Source organism: Acanthisitta chloris, unplaced genomic scaffold, assembly GCF_000695815.1.
Source record: "Acanthisitta chloris isolate BGI_N310 unplaced genomic scaffold, ASM69581v1 scaffold1414, whole genome shotgun sequence".
Lineage (NCBI taxonomy): Eukaryota > Metazoa > Chordata > Aves > Passeriformes > Acanthisittidae > Acanthisitta > Acanthisitta chloris.
Genome location: NW_008670778.1, coordinates 106,993 through 126,547, shown reverse-complemented (window position 1 = coordinate 126,547; position 19,555 = coordinate 106,993). Strand labels below are relative to the sequence as shown.

Here is a 19,555-nt window from a genome sequence, read left to right as displayed (position 1 = left end):
GCTGAAGTCCATCAGTGCCATCACAAAGTGTATGATTAGTTCTGGGGGGAGAGTCCCATCACTCAGTCCAGCTGGGCAGGGTGCTCTAAAACTGTCAAATACCATTGACCTCAGAGTTCTCATGTAAAACTCAGGAAAACATGGAATGCATGTGAAAAAAACCCCAACTCAAGTATTTTGCTAGGGCATCTTTAAAGTTCTTACCAAAATAGTGACACTTTAAGCTTCATTTGCATGTCTGCTCTGTCCTATGGCTGAGTGAAAATGATAAATTTTTTCAGCAGCCTTATCTTGTCTGCTGGGAGGGTCTGCCCAGTGGGCTTTGTAAGACAAAGGCTGCACATGGTGCTCTGCTCAGCACTCTGCCTGTGCAGGGCAAGGCTGATCTGTTCTAAATAAGGCCCTGGCTGCTCTGTGTCCTGTGCACAAAGTCACTGCCTGTGGCCCAGCGTGGAGGACTAGACAAAATGCAGCACTTTCTCCACCAGCTGAGGCTGAAGTGCAGGGGAAGACTCCTCCACGCTGACTGGTGAGGCTCCAAGGTCCCTCTGAGACTCTCAGGCCATTCCCTTCGTTTTCAAAAAGCTGCAGTGCAGCCTGAAAATCAGAAGTGTGTGCTGCCTAGGAAATGCTGCCACTGTAGTGTGCAGCTGATAGCAAGCCAAGATTTGGGTTCTGTTTCATTTCCACCTGTTTCCATCCTACACCTTGCTGTGAAAAGGGGTTTGTGTTTGCTCAAGCCTGTACAGTCAGTCCCCATTAGGAGCAGTGTCTGAGAGGAGTCAGAATAGCACACTTGCTAAAAATGGAGTGATTGAGGGAACAGTGACTCTGTCAAGGGCTCTGATTGCTGAGTCCCTGATCAGAGCCTGCTTTCCCTTCCCAGAGCTGAGACTCAGCGCTGATGCTGCCTTGTTGTGGCAAACAAAGCTTCCTGGTATGGCAAAGCTGTGAGCAGCCACTTTCACTGAGGAAAGCTTTGATCTGCATGTTTTGATATTCACCCCCCACAACAGCACGTGTGGGGAATAGAGAACTGCTTTGCACTGTTTTTAGGTGGGTGCAATTTCAGTAACATAACTATCTTCTTTTGAATTTAAAGTGCTGTTTGCTAGTGGTTGGTTTGGTAGTTTTGTGCTTGCTCCAGATCTCTGTGTGTGATGAACAATAAGAACATGTGGCTTGGCTCAAGCGTGATAGAAACAAATGTTTTTCCGACTTCATAAGGGAGAAAAAATGTATTGATCACTGAGCAGCAAATCTAATACCAAGTAGAATAGTGCTCTATGCTGTGAGTGGCTCACATTGTTTGTTCCAGGCAATACAGTCATAGACAAACAAATTGAATAGATATTGGCAATATAATGTGGAAAATTCTAGGAGTATACCCAATCAATTCCTAAAATATTGCTGCAGTTCAGTACTGTGCTGGACATGCTCAGCAGACTGTTTCTTTTTAATTCTTGTTTGTATGAAAAACTGTCAGTGTCAGCACTTTTCTTTGGTGTTCTTTCCCTTCCCTGTGGAGTTTGTTTGCTCAGAGGTATGTGGCACTTGTGTCCTCCAGTGCCAGTGGAAGCAGCTGCACAGGCATCACTCCTGGTGCCTCTCTGGGAGTCCTTGCAGAGAGGGAGGAATATAAGGACTCTGTACTTGACCACCCTGTCCTTTCCTCCATATCCTCAGAGAAATAGGTCCCTGAGTTGATGTGGGTTCTAACAGTCGTTAGGTGAGATGACCCTTTGTGAAACAGCTCTGCTCACCTTTGTCAGCTTAAGAGAGGACACATCACCTCCTTTCCAGGGCTGTAATGTGATTATAAAGCTTGCTGTTAATTTTCAGTTGCATTAACCATTTGGGTGTGCACGTTGTCCAGATGTGTTTGAGGTGACCAGTTCCCAGAGTGGTTGGCTGACCATTTGAGAAGCCACCTGTGCTCAGTGCAGAGATGTGCCCTGGTGTGTAGCCAGGAGCAGATTGCACTGCTAATGTGCTGTAAATAGAAGAGAGAGTCTCATGGGTTAGGTTTAAAAAAACAACAGCCTCCCCTCTGCCCCCTGCCCCAGGGGTTTAGGCCAAATGCAGAGGAAAGAACAATCTCTAGTGTTTAAATCCTAAATGGACCGGAAAAGAAGAAGGAAGTGTGGTGCTCCCATCTTGCAGAGGGGGAATTGATTATGGAGAGGTTAAGTGGCTCCAGATTTCACAGAGGCAGAGCTGAGCTCTTAACCTTGCAGAGGGGGAATTGATTATGGAGAAGTTAAGTGGCTCCAGATTTCACAGAAAGGACTAGGCAGAGCTGAGCTCTTAATGCAGGTTGGATGGTACCAGTTTAGCATTGTAGATAAGGTAAGAAGGTTCCTTGGCAATACCTGAGCACATTCTTTCTGGACGTATAAGATAGTTATCTTGTTTGTTGTTACAGTACCATAACATACATAGCAGTTTATTTTGTGGTTTGCTTATCTTAAACAGTGCCAGGATTCTGATGTCAGTCATGCAGGCTGAACACTACCTCTGAAATTTTCTGTGTTGCTGTATAATTTATGGTCCTTCTGCTTTTCATTTGCCTTCTTTTGACAGTCTCTTCCAGAGTTCTTAGTGGCTGTGTGGAGACTACTCCTGTTTTGCTGAAAGAACTGACTTGTACATCCTGTGGAGCTGATCCTTGTTGTTAACATCTAACCCTTTCCTTTGCACAGAGGAGCTGAAGGAGAAGCTGCAGCAGTATGTTGAGGAGGTGAATGCACACAGACCTGGTTTCATCAAGGTGGTTCGGCACAGCAGGCAGGAGGGGCTGATCCGCTCCCGCGTGAGCGGCTGGAGAGCAGCCACGGCGCCCGTGGTCGCTCTCTTCGATGCCCACGTGGAGTTCAATGTGGGATGGTATGTGTCTCCTGGAGTTTCTCTGGGCAAGGCTCCTTTTCCACTCTGCTTATAATTGCTTGAATGGCATGTCCCTTGCACACAGAGGGTGAGTTAGCATGCTGATCTTCTCCGTGGAGATTCAGACACAGTTATGGACACAAGTGTGAAAAACGAGTTTGTGCTGTGTAACTTGATCTAGATCCACTTTTATGGTCTGAGTGATTTGATGATCTAATTACAGCGTATTTAAACGACAGGGGAAAACTGCACGTTGAAAACCCCCTCCGAAAATGTCACCCTTTGCCCATGAGGGCAAAGTTACCTTCTTTTCTTTGAAAGTGTTGTGTTTCTTTTATCTTCTGCAGTGTAAACAAAGAAGTGTTTTGGCACTGATCTGTGCAAAAGCAGATGTAACTAAAATAATGTGTTACAACTTGTTCGGTCTGGATTTAGTATCTCTGGTGCTTCTTGAGTAAAAATGATGGTAAATAGGCAGAATCTTCTGTCCCTAGGATAGATCTATTCCTAACTCTGATCTTGATGCCCTTGATGATATTATGAGAGCCTGAAGTCATTGGTATTTGGTAGCAGGGGTATAAGTGCCCTGTGATATGCAGATACTCATTTCTTCCATCCACTGCCTAACACCAAGGCCAGCAATGGGGCAGGCTAGAGAAAATAACTGCACTGGGTTATTTTGGGGCAGATCCTGCATGGTCAAAACTACATCTCAAGGCAAAGGAAGCTCTGAATGGGTAACAGCTTTAGACTTTGCCTCTTCTGAAATACATAGAATAAGTTGCTCTTGATTTGGTGAGTGGACTAGATGATCTCTAAAGGTCCTTTCCAACCCAAACTATTCTAGGATTTCCATCAGTGCTATGCTTTTACTGACGTATTCCTAACACTTGATTTTTTAATTTTTGTTTTTTAGGGCTGAACCAGTGCTCGCTAGGATAAAAGAAAACAGAAAAAGAGTAATTTGTCCTTCGTTTGATAACATTAAGTATGACAATTTTGAAATCGAGGAGTATCCTCTCTCAGCACAGGGGTTTGACTGGGAGCTGTGGTGCCGATACCTGAACCCTCCCCAGTCATGGTGGAAACTGGAGAACACAACTGCTCCAATAAGGTGAGGTGAGCAGTGACCTGTGTCAGTGTGTGCTGCAGTGCTCACTGAGGTCTGACAGACAGATGGGGACTGGTCTCAGCTCTGTAACAGGTTTTACTGACTGCAGATGCTCTTGAGCTGTCCTCTTCAGCTCACAGTCACCCAGAAAGCTTCTCTTTCAATAGGTTTCCTGCCAAAGGAGGCAGGTGTGGGAGATGGAAATGCTCAGCAGCACTGCTTCCTCCAAAAGTCTTGTGTGCTAATTTAGTGCTAGTGGGCCAGAAAGAGACTTGTTTTTACAAATTCATTATATACACAGCACTGATCTAACAGTTGTACTCTTCATGATGCTACCACATAGTTTTTCATCTGTGCTGTGTCCTAGGAATTAGTGTTTGTTCACTGACAGTGTGTGAGCACAGACTGCATTAGATCCTTTCCCTGGGACAACCTAACTCTGCTTTGCCATGTCTGGAGTGTTGTTAGGCTGGTACAGAGCAATCCTGTTACCTCAGGGAGGGGAGTAGTTGCCTCTGAGCCCACTCAGCACCTCTGCTGAGGCTCTGGGCCGTTCTGGTAGACATGCCCTCACAGCAAGGAGGCCACAGGCAGCAGCCAGCACTGCAGCTCCTGCAGAAACCAAGTGTGGAGTGTTTGCACCAGCTGCACAGCAGGACCTCAGAGAGCAGTGTCAGGATGAGGGGCCCAGCACTGCCACTCAGTTTCCATGCAGTTAGTGTAAGCAGGAGTTTTCATCCAGTAGTTCTGCCCTTTCAGGCAGGCACTTTTCTCAGGAGCTGTCAGCTTAAACACTCTGAACTGCACTGACCCAGGGCCCAGGAACAGCACCTACGACTGGAAAGCAGGAGATCAAAATAAACAGGCTTGACACAGACATATGTAAAAGGGAGTTATAATTTCCACATCATTAGAAATGGTGATCAGTGTCCATGAACGCTGTTAACACTATGAAAATATTCCAGTGAAGACAGGCTGGGAGAGCTGGGCTTGGTTCAGCCTGGAGGAGACAAGGCTGCAGGGAGATTGACTTCCAGCACCTAAGGAGAGTTGCAAGAGAGCTGAGAGCTGGAGAGGGACTTGTGACAAGGGGAAATGGCTTTACACTGAAAGAGGGCAGGGTTAGATTAGATACTTAAAACAAAGCTGAATAAATCTGTTTGAGAAACACCTCCCTAAGGATCTGTTTTGAGACACCATTTTATCCAGTGATTGGAAATGTAATCTATGTGTGAATGATAAAGTTGTTCATACTCAATCTGCTAATTTTGGCCGATGCTGGTTTATTCTTCCAGAAGTCCTGCATTGATTGGATGCTTCATAGTAGACAGAGAATATTTCCAAGAGATTGGATTGCTGGATGAAGGCATGGAAGTATATGGAGGAGAGAACGTGGAGCTCGGAATCAGGGTAAGGAACATAATCAGCCAGCACTGGTGGTTAACATTGAAAATACAGCTTGCTGCTTATTGCAAACCCCTCAAAAACATGTGGGTGGTGGCATACAAAGGAGATCCACAGCTCAGCAACAGTATGAACTGTAGTCACTGAGGAGGGAGGGGCAGGAAAAAAGAGAAAAAGCTCCTATATATTTTGAAAGAACTTAATCTGGGGCAAGGGTAGAAATACGGATTTTAGGATTATTCTTGCGTTCAGGTAACAGTTCTAGAATTTTGCAGAGATGATGCCTAAACCACCCTGCTCACCTGTGATCCCAGACTTGGTAAGGAGGAGAGTTTTTCATAGGTGTGATGGGAAAATCCTTTCTAGATGACTTGGTTTATTTAAACTAGAGAAATTATGGAGCAAAGTGGAACATAGAGGCCTTTACACTCCTTCCAGGGGGACGTGAGTTAAGGTATTCAGAAAGGGCAAAAGTGCACAGGTTTTCTTCTTCCATCACACACTCTCCTCTCTTTATGACAGGCAGTATTGTGTGTGATTTGTGTCCTTTCTACATCCCTTCACAGCTAAATACCATTCTGGAAATACAGTGCTGTTCTGTTTGAGAGCCTCTCAGGGTTTTGATACAAGGGGAACACTTGGATGGATAGGTGGCAATGAAAAAAAGTGTGGTGTGTGTTATAGAATCAAAATCTGAACCCCAGTGGAAGCTAACATTGTATTTTGTGCTTTTCTAGTTGCCAGAATAAAAGCAAGAGTATAGAATTCTCTGAGCCTGCAAGATACAGCAAAAAATAGTCATCTTTACTTCTGGTTTCTGCCTGTAAGAGATGATGTCTTGTTTCAGCAAGAGTGAGGCTCAGGGCTCCTTTCAGTTCCATTAGAGCACATTGCTAAGGAGAGAGAAATGCAAGGCTGTTCTGTTAGTAACCCCATCCTCCTTGATGTGAGGGCCAGAGAGCTGCCTTCTGTGCCCAGAACCTTATCTTGCAGCTCAGTGTTGCACCAAGTTGAAAACTAGTGTCACTTTGATTTTTCTGCTCTTTTTTTCAACTGACAAAGCTATTGTCTCCTTGTGAGCGCAAGGAGTTTTCTCTGGGTTTGCATCAGGAGCTGTTTGCTGCCCAGTCTGCTATACCTAGCCCTGCAGGAGCTGATTGGGAAGAGCATGTCTATAGACAAGACCAGAGACACAAATCTCTGCCTAATTGAAGCTGTGGAGCAGGCTGGATCACTGGCACCAGGCCTGACACCGCTCGGATTTCCCTGTGGTTCCTCCTGTCTCCAGGGAAGCAGTGCCTGACCTACATAAACTGCTCCATCTCTAGCAGATTGTAGTGTGCAAGTAGCACAATGTGTTCTGCCTTATCTGACTTTAGCCTGGCTTGGGTCTGTGTTCTTGGCTATATGAAAACAAATTACTGAGCTGTAATGAACAGAGTTTGCAGCAGTTTCTTACCAACCCCTCTCACAATTCTCAGCGTATCCCAGACAATACGAGGAGGGATATCAATGTGTGGTGCAGTGTTCAAGCTTCAGGGAAGCACAGCAGTGTTTCTACAGATGTTGAGCTTGCAAAGAAAGCTCCTCCCTCAGCCACCTGGGGCCACACACTGGGTCTGGGGACTTGGGGGGTGTCTCAAACCTTTGCCATGTTGTGGTGTCAGCCCCAGCATTCAGGTGCAGCTCCCAGGGCCTCCCTGCCACTCCCTCCAGGAGGAGCTGAACTGTAGTCAGCAGGTGATTTCAGGCAGATGGTCTGTCCCTGTTCTGTGTCTGCAGCACCAACCATCTCTAGAGAGCTGCGAGGGCTGTGACGAATCACTTAATGAAAACAGTAATTGTTCTGCAAAAACTACATTACCATCAGAGCGTTGGTGCCCGTTTCCAAACGGGGCCCCCCAGCCCATGGGTACGTGTTGCTCACTGTGCTTCACACTTGGTTGCCATTCTCCCTTCTTTGGGAAGTGTCTAGATCCATCCAGGCTTCTGCTGGGTGTTAAATATTGTCCTGCAGAATACTGAGCAGCACACACTGTGTACCCAAAGGGACCTGCTAGGGAAATTTTATGCATAAGCCTGTGAGAGCAAACATCTACAGGAGCAGAAGAGTTTCCTTTTGACTGCACAAATAGCATCAGGCATTAAGTTCATTTGAGCTACCTGTTTATCTTAAACATGCTAAGCAGCACATGGTCCTACCATGCTAAGGTATGGTATGATAATAATAGGATTATTCTTAGTTGTTACTTTGAGAGAACATTTAAACACTGCTTTTTAAGATAACGATTTCTCTTTATCTTTGCACGAAAGCTTTAAATAGAAGCCCATTTTACTTTTATCCATTTTGTGAATTAAGAAGAGACTATTTCCAGGCCGAATTCTGCAAGAAAAATTTGTGAAGATTGACCAAATGCTACTTCTTACAAGATGTAGCTAATGCACTTCCCAGCCCACACGTTCACAACGACAAAAAGAATTCCCTGAGAGTGCTAGTGTGGCACAAGCACCTGCCTAGCACCCTGTGTAACCAGCTGTGGCTTCTCAGCACAGACAGAATTATTCCTAAGGCTAATCTTGTTTTGCAAAGTACCTCACTGTGTTAACAATCTGAATCCCAAGATGACACAGACTAAAATTATCTACTTACAGGGTTGTAATTCAAACAGGTAAAAGTAAAAAAGGTTCTGTTGAGAATAAAATAATGACTTGTCATGCCTCCAAAGGTGCCAGTCATCAGCAGAAACTGGCCTTTTGTGGCTTGTTCTGGTCTTCACAGAACCACAGAATCAATTAGGTTGAAAAGACCTCCAAGACGGAGTCCAGAGATTGATGAACACCACCAGGTCACCGAGACATGGCACTAAGTGTCACCTCCTTAAACACTCCAGGGACAGTGACTCCACAGCTTCCCTGGGCAGCCCCTTCCAATATTTAATCACCCTTTCTGTGAGAAATTCCTCCTCCTCGTTTGGAGTCATTCCTACAGCAGAATAATTGTTTCCCCCCTTTTTGCCCATGAATGCCTCAGCAGGTAACCTGGAGCTGCAGCATGTGTAATTATACACACAGACAGTGTTAGCAGGGAATCAGTTCTGTGGTTTTGCTGTTTCTGGGGAGAGAACATTTTATTAGCTGCTCCCACAGGAAAGGAAATTACTGTTAGAGCACCAACTAATGTGTGGCATCACTACACCCCACAAGGAAAGGCAATGAGGCACTTGGAGATTTTTCACAACTGTTTTTTCACTGCCTGTGCCTGTGTGGTTCCACATTACCAGATGGGAAGTAAGATAGGTATCTTGATGTTTTATGAGGGGAAATAATTGTTTATAGTGGTACGAAAAGAACTAAACCAGTTCAAGTCAATACACACTTACAAATCTGTGGACTCAGGTGAGATGCAAATTAATTAGTGCACTATTGGCCTTTATTAACAGTGCAAGATTAACAAGACTGATCAAGCTAAGTAGAGCTGTGGTAAGGGAGAGAAAGGTAAAAACAAAAAAGGGGCAGCTCAGCAAGTGGTTCCATGAGTACTAAACCAGTGGTGATCCCATCACTCATTTTCCTGTTTTGTGCCTTTTAAGATGAAGTGATTTCTTTTGCTTCCTATCCAGGACTAAACTTGGCCACTGCTGTGCCTGGCAGAGAGAGAGCCACGTTTGAAAGAGAGCTGGGAGAGCCTCAGTGCCCTGCAAGGATGTTACCTGCACGGGACACAGAGAACAGTTCTGCAACTGTGAACCAGGAAAACACCACACAGAGTTCAACAATACACTGCACAAGTTGCACTGCTCATACATTCAGATACATGCAGAATTAGTCCCTGCAGCACAAAACAATTTTAAAAGTACATCATGAAGCAATTAGCTAAAAGAGGAAGGGAAGTAATGACAATTTAATATGGGAAGAATCTTTACAGGTATTACTTTTTCAATGAGTGTTTTAAAAAGGCACAATTAATGTAAAATGAGGACTATGAGGCAATTAATGATGACTTCAGAAGTTAGATCTAATGGGTAATTTACATTTTAAAAATGAAGAGCAGCTCTAGTTGTTAGCCTTTTATTTTCCTTTTCAGAAATCTCTTGATTGTGGGTGGTTTTTTGGTTGCTTACAGCTTCACATTCAGATCCCAGTCTGGTTAGGGGAAAAACAATTCTCACAGACTTCACCTGGAAGTCTGACAGGCTTGATGATAAGTAGACCAGTCTTCAGAACCCTCCCAGGGGTTCAGTAAGACAGAGGAGGTAATTTTAAGGGTGTCTCTCTCCAGTCTCTGTTTCTTTGAGGATACAGTGTCTCTGCAGGCAGTCACCTCCTGCAATGTGTCCCTGGTTCCCTCTCTGCAGGGCCACACACCAGTGACAGGATCCTCTTTTCCAGCCCATTAGCACTGTGTTTGCTTTCTCCTCCTCTCCACTTACACTGTAATGGTAATCCTGGTTTCTGTGGCTCAGGCCAGGCCTCTGTGCTTAGCTCTGCTCTTTGGACAGACTTCAGTGAGAGGAAGATACTTGAGACCAGTGGGATAAGCAAAGCAGTGCTTGGCTTCTTGCTGAACTGGAAAGTGACCAAATCCACCGGTGCTTATTGTCAATACTCCAGTTATGTAGTGAAGATTATCTGATTTCAGTGGAGCTCTGACCTTAGACAAAGATTAAGGTCTACAGACAGAGACACCAGGTGTACACGACAGCCCAAAAGCTTCCAGGACACAGTCAGAAACACACTGACTGTGAGTGGAAATGTGAGCACTGGTTTCAGTGGTCCCTGACCACTCTCTCTGTCCTCACTGCAGTCACCTGCCAGGGCACAAAAATAAAAATGCAGACTTAAAATGATCATGGTATGGAATAAACCTAGTTTGTTCATACTTGCCTGCAAAGCATCAAGCTCATTACTAGTTATCAGCAGCCCATTAATGGTAATGACAAAGGTTAATGAGATTCACAAATAGTTTTTATATTAAACTCTTGCCCAAAATATACTTTTTTAAATACTGGTGACTATTAGTTTGTACCCACAGAAGTAATTAATTCACGCTGACTATTTTTTTACCTTGAGGGCATCTTTAATGAGTTCTTGTAATTCTGTTGTTTGCAAACTTCACAGAAGGTAGAAATTGCTGCAGCTTTTTGAGAAATCACTTAATCATTAGGAGGTTTTGTTTGCAGTGGAAATGAAATGATAGTTTCAGACAAGGTCACATCAGCTCTGGGAGAAACTGCAGGATCTGTGTGAAATGAATGAACACAGCACACGAATAAACTGCTCAGCATCATGTAGGGTGTGGGTTTTATTAGATTAAGGTTCTGTGACATGCAGAGAACACTCAGTGATAAAAGAGCTAAAGAGAAACACTTGTAATGGAGAAGTGTTCTATCATTTTATAATGACGTTTAAACATTCAGAGGGATCAGCGTCAGAGCTGCGACTGTCTCGATTAACTATGCAAATTCAAATAGGTTTAAATGAAGCTGGAAAGGATTTAGTAAAGGATGTGGATTTGCAAATGAAGCTGACAGAAGTGGATACCTTTGCCTAGTGGAACAGGAGTGCCAGATGTGCACGGGCTCTGCTGCAGGAGGCTGTAGCCAGGTCGGTTCGGCTGTGCAAGGTCTGTCTGTGCTCTGGGGCTGTCAGGGGCTGTCAGCTGTGCCTCGCTGGGCTGGGGGCCTGGGGGGTCAGGCTCACACCTCTGCACATCACTGGGGGTGTCCTGCCCCTGTCTGTCCCTCTGTGTGCCCAGTGTGGGCACAGGGGTCACAGCGATTCCACCGTCTGTGTCCTCTCGGTGTGTTCACACACTGCTGCTTTCCTGCCTCTCCCAACAGCAGCAGCATGTTCTGTTTGCTCTGTGGTTGCTCTAACCTTGGTGAACATCAGTTCACACAGATCTGGGGCCACAGTTCCAGCTCTGTGCCAGTGAAACTTCAGTAAATGAACAGCGCGAAGTGCTTAGAGCTTGGACAAATTCTCCACAGAACCATAACAACTGAAGATTTAAGAGGGAGATTCCCCTCCTGGGTTTTAGTTCCTCCCTCCTCTCCGGTAGATTCCCTGTATTCATTGAGTGTTCCTATCATCTCTCACTTGCTTTACTTAGTTTAGGTCATAGGCTTTGCTGGTTTTAGTCTTTCAGCTTTGTGTTAGCCTTGGCACTGCAACTGTCCCTCTAGACCTTGAATTTTTTTATGGAATTTTGCTGCTTTTTGCTAGTGATGAAGGAACAAGGAACCCTTTCAAGAAGAGGAATCCCTCTAAGCCCTTCTTGGGGCTATACCAACTCTATGAACCTCCTCAGGAAATTCAGGAATAAAGAGCCCTTTGGAAGGAGCCTCAAAAGGAACCTCAAGAAATTCCTCCAAAGCAAAGCAGACTTTCTGCCTTGCTGTGGCTCCAGCAATCATATGAAGTACTCACAAAGACAGACAGTCCTGCACACATCAGAACTTTATAAGGTCTTTACCTTAAGGCAAAGTCTGAGACCCATTAGTACAGTTTTGCAGTTGATGCTTTTACAGCATGAAATGTGAGTTGCTATTTGTTGTGTCACAGTGGTGAAAGCACATGCTATTTTTCACAAGTGCATGTGTGCACTTAGAGACTTGGCAGGAAATTGAGGCTATGGCTAGCAATTTCCACCTCTTGCCCACCATAGGTGAAACATCTTCACCAGCATCAGGAAACAGCTGAATTTACCCATAGTGTGGGAAATTCATCAGGTTTTTCCTTGCAGTTGTACAAGCAGGTTAGTCCTCAGGTATTCCTGATTGCAGCCACAGTTTGCTCAGAGATACAACACTTTCCTTCAAACCATTCCATGTGGTTAAAAAAAGCCTTTGAAGCTCTTTTATCTTTAAACTTGCTGCTAGAGGAATGGGGGATAATTTGGAAAATTTTAAATGTTTGTATTTATTTATAGCCATCACATAAAATAGCAGTGCTGGAGGACTAGAAAGGTGCTGTTCAGTATGGATGGAACCTGCCTAAAGATTGCTAATGACAGCAAAAACATAGCTGCAAAATTCACTGGGGAGAGGTGTGAAGTTGTGAGCAACAAACCCTTCAATTGCTGTTCCTGTTTCTTAGCTGCAAAGACAATCTCTTGTCTACAGGAATTCTGTTAGATGAAGAACAGGTCACACTAAAAGGCTTTGCTTGTATTTTCCTAGTGCTGAGAAGTGGCATGGCCTGTGTGAGCTCAGCCTGATGGCACTGCTTGTTCAGCCTTTGTTATGAGATGTAGCTGGACCATTTATAATGAAATGTTTGACAAACAGTTGATTTTGTTAGATCATTAAACTGGATTGGCCACTTGATACGACCCTGAGAAAGACAGGACACAAGTGTTGTTTCCTGATATTTATTCTTGTGTCAGATTGATTGCACATTTATTTTAAAATATATATGATCATCCCAGATTTGCCCTGATGTTGGTGATGGTTGTGTTTATGGGCTCTTATGGTTTTCCAAGCTCTGGACACAGAGACATGCTGAGTGTTTTCAGCTCCCTCCCCAACTGTGCAGCAGGTTCATGGGAGAGCTCATTTCCCACAGAGCTCTGAAAACCAAGGCTCTAGCTCTTCTCCCAGCATATGCTGAATGCAATTAGGCACCAGTTCAGGAAAAGCTTTGTAAACATTCTGAATTCGTGCCACATTTTCTGGTCTCAGGAGCTGCCAAATGCCTAAACGCTGCGTTCGAGCCAGATGTCTAAATATATAAAATGAATGACTGAACAAAGTGCCTCCTTAGTAGAGCATATGCCTATAGGATGGACAGACTGGAGGGGCCTGACATCAGCTCCAGAACAGGATGTTCTGCCAACCCACATCCCTGGCCACTAGGAGGGAGAGCAGAGTTTCCTCTCCTGGATGAGCTGCACAGGAGGGAGCACCCTCACTCCCACTCTGTGCTCTCTCAGTATGAGCTACAAACCCTCAGGAATCTGCTGGCAGTGTCACAAGGCAAACTCTGTCACTTCTCAGTGACTACACCTGCTCCAGCAGGATCAAACAGTCTGAGGATACCTGGGGTGTCACTCAGCCATTGAGAATGGGCTGCCCTGATCTTGTTAGGAAGCTTACAGAGCACAGGGTACACCAAAGAGCTTCTGTCTAAAGCAATTCAGCTACTTCACCAACTCTTAAGTCTGCCAAGTGTTTGTCTTTTGTTGAAACCAGAAAGGGAAAATGAGAAATGAACACAATACTTGCAATTAATGTCATGGGCATTAGCTCAGCTGTGGTAGTGGCAACACTGAAACTCCTGAGCACATACAGAAACCTGCATTCCACGTGTTTTATGGAAGCAGTGTCTGAAATTGTTCATACAGCATTTTCATTAGGCTGTCTCCATCTTCGTCAGGCCTTGAAAGAAACAGACCTGCTCCTTTCTGAGCTATGCTTAAAGCAAAGCATAAGGTGAATTTATATTCCTCATCTTACTCAAATCTGAAACTTCAGTGTTCTTGAGAAGTTGGCTGGCTCAGTGCCCTGCTGGGACAGGCTGCCTGGCTCAGGATCCTGGGGGTGTGTGCACAGCCTTAGGGAGGTGCCTGCAGGGCATTCAGGCTTGAACCAGGCACTGTTGTTTGGAATGCCCTGTAAATAGTTTCATTAATTATCTTGAGAGTAGCTACATTGATCTGGGAAGATTGCAATGAGGGACTACTGGGAATGCAGAAATTCTGTGGTAGGGTTCAGTAGTAGTAATAACTCATGGTAGGGCAAGGTAATAACTCTCTCCTCTCACAACTGTCTGAAAAACCCTCTGTGCAGTCAAACAAGTCTCGAGTAGCTCTTCTCCTCTGTAGCAGTGACAAGCAAAGAAACAAACCCATTTCAGTGTATTTACTAGAGGCCAGCAGTGCTGTGGGGAGCTCTCACAAGCAGAATGTCCTTTTTTTCCTCCCAGGTCTGGCAGTGTGGAGGCAGTGTTGAAGTGCTGCCTTGCTCCAGGGTTGCCCACATTGAAAGGGCACACAAGCCATACACAGAGGATCTAACTGCTCACGTCCGGAGAAACGCACTGAGGGTGGCTGAGGTCTGGATGGATGAGTTTAAGAGCCACGTCTATATGGCATGGAACATACCCCAGGAGGTGAGCCACAAAGACCAGGGTTGGCAAGCTGTAGCTTTTTGGGTTTGGTTCCTACCCTGAGCTTTGATTTTCTGCTAACATTTTCTTTGCACACCTGTATGTATTTGTCTCACCTACAGACATGAGATATGCCTATACATACACACCTGCATATAAACAGGTATATGTAGGTGTGTCTTATTCTAGAATAATTTCTTTGGGTTTAGGTTCCTTAAAAATTAATTTCTTGTTAAGTTCACCACCCTTACTGATGGCTTTTGATGGGCATTTCGATCTAGTAGCTGCAGAAATGTAGAGAAAAAGAACCATCAGATCTACATTACACATCTTCTTTTGAATTTGTCTCCTGTTTGCCATCACAGAGAGCTATAATGCCACCAGATTTGTGAGGAGAGTTCTGCCAAGGGGCAAGGGGTGTCCACATCATTGATGTGAGCGTGGGGTGTATGAGTGAGTGATTTCACAGCAGGGTCAGGGTGGGTGTCACAACATACTGCAGGATCTAGCTGAGCTCCCCTTTGGGCTGCCTGTTCTGGTTTCTTTTCCATAGATGTGCACTGGTTGGTCCATTGCATGGGAAAGGTAACATCAGACAGCTAACCTCAGTTTGACATCCAGTTCTAGCTGTTCTTGGTTTCTGTAGTCAATGGTATTTAGTCTAGGAACACCTAAGAGCTGTAGGGCTTGGAGAAAGGTGACTGTGCCTATTCTGGAAAACTTTTGGGATCCATGTACAACAGGTTGTTTCCACCTAGAGGCTGGAAACCTTGGCTCCAGTTAAATTTGGAGTCTAACTTAGAGTGCAGTTCTCATCCTTACAGCCAAAGCAAATAGTCTAGACATAATAAATTAAAGGGCAGTTTAGTTTTTCTTTAATACAATTTCTGTAAAGTCTATATGATTGATTTTGCAGCTGCTCAGAGAAACTGGTTTTGGTTCAATGTGTTTCGAGAAATTAAATTCTATACTTCTCCTTGAGATGAATACAAAGAAGAAGGTTAGAAACAAAAGTCCAGGTAGATACAATAAATGCTGATTTTGGTTCCGCTGTTTTCAATAGCTTCTTTCATCTCTCATGATTAAAACTGGATAACATTGGCAAAGTGGGGAAGTCATTGTCCTATTTTCAGGGTGCAGCATTAGCCACATAATGTACCATGAAAGCACAGGAAAAACACCCAGTGTCATCTGGTCTAGTCCAAGGAGCTCTGTGTGAGTTGGTCCACGCTGACAGACTCCAGGCTGCACGTTCTGAGCAGCTGCACTGCAGCCCATGCCACAAGACAGGCATCTCTGGCCTGGACACTGTGACTTCTTTTATGTCAAAACAATTCCAAATGAATTTTATTTGTGATTAACATGATAGATTTCAATTTCAGTTGTTTTTTTATTGTGAGCTTTCTTCTTGAAGAGTGGTTATCTTCACTGATTGATCCAAGTTTTAATGTTTTGACTTGCAAATACAGCATTAATACAAAACCCAGAAATTCCTTATGCTAATCAGGATATACAGGATTATACACATTTGCTTAACATTCATCCAGATGTGATGCTGGTGGTGCTTAATCTTGTGCAAACTTGAGATTCGAAATCAAATTCTGAAAGAATCAAAGAGAAGTTGCTGTTACTATTAGTTGTTAAATGGAAACTTATCAAGTAATACTAACACAGTTTTAACTGTACTTTAGTCAGAAAATGCTCCACAATAAAATACACTTGTTGCAGCCTGGCATTAATTCAGTGCTTTGGGATGCAGCTCAGAAGCCTCAATACTTACACACACGTGTTTCACAGTTTTAACTGTACTTTAGTCAGAAAATGCTCCACAATAAAATACACTTGTTGCAGCCTGGCATTAATTCAGTGCTTTGGGATGCAGCTCAGAAGACTCAATACTTACACAGACACCTTTTCGATGTGTGACTAAGGAAATTCAGTGCTTGCAATCCTATTTTAAAACCCTGTCTGGTGGCTGACAACATCTTTGGGGTGTTTATGGCCCAAAGAGGCTGTTGTTTAAGTAGACAGATTGTAGGATTTCCCCATGAAAATTTATGTACCCTGTGTTTTGCTCTGAGGCAGAAGTGGTAGAGCACAGAATGGAACAAAATGTCTCATTTTACTTCCTGTCAAGGAGCAGCCATGGATTTGCACTTAGAGCCCCCTCCAAAAATTCCTGCTACATGTTCTTAATGGGATAAATTATTGATTTTTATATGCAAGAACTGCATGAAACTCAGACTTTGTGATCTGCTCTGGGCACCAGAGCAGGCTGTGAGAGAGACCCTGGCCCAGTGAGTAAGGGGACAGACTCCCCTCACAGCCAGAGTCAGGAGTGTCTCCCCTCACCAGAGCAGGCTGTGAGAGAGCCCCTGGCCCAGTGCAGACACTCAGCCTGTGGGGACAGACTCCCCTCACAGCTGGAGCTGTGGTGGGTCAGGACCCACCGCAGCGAGGGAGGTGTTGATTTGACACAAGTGTCACTGCTGACTCCTCTGCCCCTCCTGTCTCTGGGCAGGACTCTGGCATCGACATCGGGGACATTGCGGAGCGAAAGGCCTTGAGGAAGAAGCTGCAGTGCAAAACCTTCCGCTGGTATCTCGTCAACGTGTACCCAGAGATGAGGATGTACTCGGACATCGTTGCCTATGGGGTGGTAAGGACCTGCTTCACCTTGCAGTGGGTTCACTGCTGGGCCTGGCTCAGTGGGAGTAACACAGAGGAGCTGGTGCTCCCCAATCGGCCACGAGGCTCCAGGGCTCAGCAGAAAGGAGGGTTTGAATTATTCCCAGCGACTGGAAGACTCTTCTGAGTGAGTCTGAAGAGCTGCTCAGTTAGCTGCACTGCCAAACATTCAGGCTCTGTGTAGAGTGTGTACCTGAGACTCCTCTGACTTCATTTTTTAAAAAGGCATAGAGAAAGGTTTTTTCTCTGTCTGAAGGCTCTTTGAATCTACCCTGCCTGAAACCTTGTGCAGCATTACTGCAGTCAGGAGTGTTAGGTTACCTGCAAGGAACAGCTTAGTCCAGGTGTGTTCTCTTCAAAATCTTCGCTGCAATGTATTTTTAATTCTGCACATTTCCACATATGTGGTGTTTCCAAAGAAAAGAAACTAATCAAACCATGTTTTTCCCACGTGAAACTTGCTTGATTTCTTTTTCTTCTGGTTATTGTAGCTGCAGAATTCCATGAAGAGTGATTTGTGCCTTGATCAAGGGCCAGACACAGATAATATCCCAATCATGTACCTCTGCCATGGAATGACCCCACAGGTTAGTCTGTCTAACCATCTCTGCTATTGCTGCTGCTCTCAGCACACTGTGTAGGAGGAACCATCTTCTACCTGGCAGTGCCTCAGTATTCTGCTGTGGATTGAGGCTCCTTTGACAAGGAAGTTTATTTATTCGTTTTGGAAGAATTTAAGGAACGTGGGACTCAGCACTGACCCAGATTTGGTGATAAAAGCTTTCATTTCTGATCTCTAACCGTGCATGTCATATGGGTGAAGCTGCATTTTGAAACATTTCACATGCTTACACAGGTTAGCTCACAGTTCATTTACACATTACCTGAAGCAACATCTATTTTTGCTAGGTGTATTTGCTGTCCCATTCCCAAATCTGCAATGTTCACTCGCTGCTTGGGCTGTGGCTCATCTGTCACACAGTGATTTGGGAGTCACTGTTTGCCTGCAGGAGGTTTCCAAGCTACTTCTCAGTGTTTGTGAAGGAACCCAGAGGCAGAGCCATCATTCTTCATCTTCTGGGAGGGCAGCAGAACTCTGGTGGCACATGGGCTGTGAGAGCAGCACACTGCAGGCTTGGCTGTAGATTTCAGTTAGAGATTGTAATTGCAGTGGAGAGACAAACAACAACAACAAAAGTCACTTCAATTAGCACAGTTCAGTCAGTGTTCACCGGACAAAGAACTACTAAAGTCACTTCAATTAGCACAGTTCAGTGTTCACCAGACAAAGAACTACCTTGGAATGTCAGCACAAGTTCTGTACAAATGAGAGAGCAGCAAATAAGTGACAGAGGGAAAAGAGACACGGGAAACTTTTCTTGACAAATTCTGCTCCTTCCTAGTTATGATGCTGTGTCTCCTTCCCACTACTATGCAGTTAACTTTGGTACTAATGTTGAAAACAACATCCAAAAAGGCCCATGGATGGGTAAGATCCCAGTAACCAGTGAACTTCTTAAAAAGAGGAGTAGACTTTCTCTGTGCTAGGGATTATGGTGTTAACAAGGAAAGAACCAACATTTTTCAGCATACTTCTATGAGATTTCCTTTGCACATGTTGCATCTCTTGCTTGAGCAGAGCTGCAGCCATTTGCTTTTCCTCTAGTATGCTGGAAATACTTGTTTAGAAGTGTTGTTAATTGTGTGTGTAAAAGACATCAGTGTTTTACAGACTGAGACTGTGCAAGGAAATGCTCTGACAGAAGGCTCTGCATGCAGCACCTGCTGCTGGCAGCTCCTTCCCATGACTGTCAGGTGAGAAGAACAGACCAAACCTGCTGATGGATCAATGACTGACCCTTCAGAGGGGAAAACTCACTGCCCTGAGGATGAGATGTGTACAAAAACCATTTCCAGGCAGTCTTTTCTGAAGCAGTGAAAGGAAGCACAGCAGCTATTCAACAGTTCTCAGTGACATGGAAACTCAGGGTTGGTGTTGATGTTTGTCCTCAGGGTCAGTGTTTGGTGCCTGTGTGTGTTGGGCAGTCTGTGCTGACATCTGCTCTGGGTGGTGCCACTCTATTTCTCTCTAAGGACCTGCTGAGCCTTTGGGCTGAAGTTGGCAATTAGCTGGTTTACAAGGCTCACTGTGTGTGTGCAGACACCAAAGCATGCACAGCCTCCAGGTGCATCTCCCTGCAGGTGTTGGGAGTGGAAACTCAGAGCATGCACTGGAGTCAGCTGGTTGCTCAGGTCAGTAGAGCCCAAGTAATAGAAGATAATGTAGTGAAACTGCCTAGCAAGGACAGTTATAAGCATGAATACATTCTTTTTTAAAAACATATTCTGTAAATTGCT

At 44.7% G+C, this 19,555-nt stretch overlaps 1 protein-coding gene across 1 annotated transcript in view; it reads left to right on the top strand.

The window, feature by feature from the left end:
* GALNT18 (polypeptide N-acetylgalactosaminyltransferase 18) overlaps positions 1 to 19,555 on the top strand; it is a gene marked incomplete at its 5' end in the record, with an annotated part of 66,389 nt that overhangs the window by 26,673 nt on the left and 20,161 nt on the right. The window contains 6 exons of the mRNA XM_009073792.1: positions 2,703 to 2,886; positions 3,803 to 4,000; positions 5,293 to 5,407; positions 14,327 to 14,512; positions 17,031 to 17,168; positions 17,689 to 17,784. Coding sequence (XP_009072040.1) covers positions 2,703 to 2,886; positions 3,803 to 4,000; positions 5,293 to 5,407; positions 14,327 to 14,512; positions 17,031 to 17,168; positions 17,689 to 17,784 — 917 coding nt within the window. The remainder of the gene's footprint in view (positions 1 to 2,702; positions 2,887 to 3,802; positions 4,001 to 5,292; positions 5,408 to 14,326; positions 14,513 to 17,030; positions 17,169 to 17,688; positions 17,785 to 19,555) is intronic.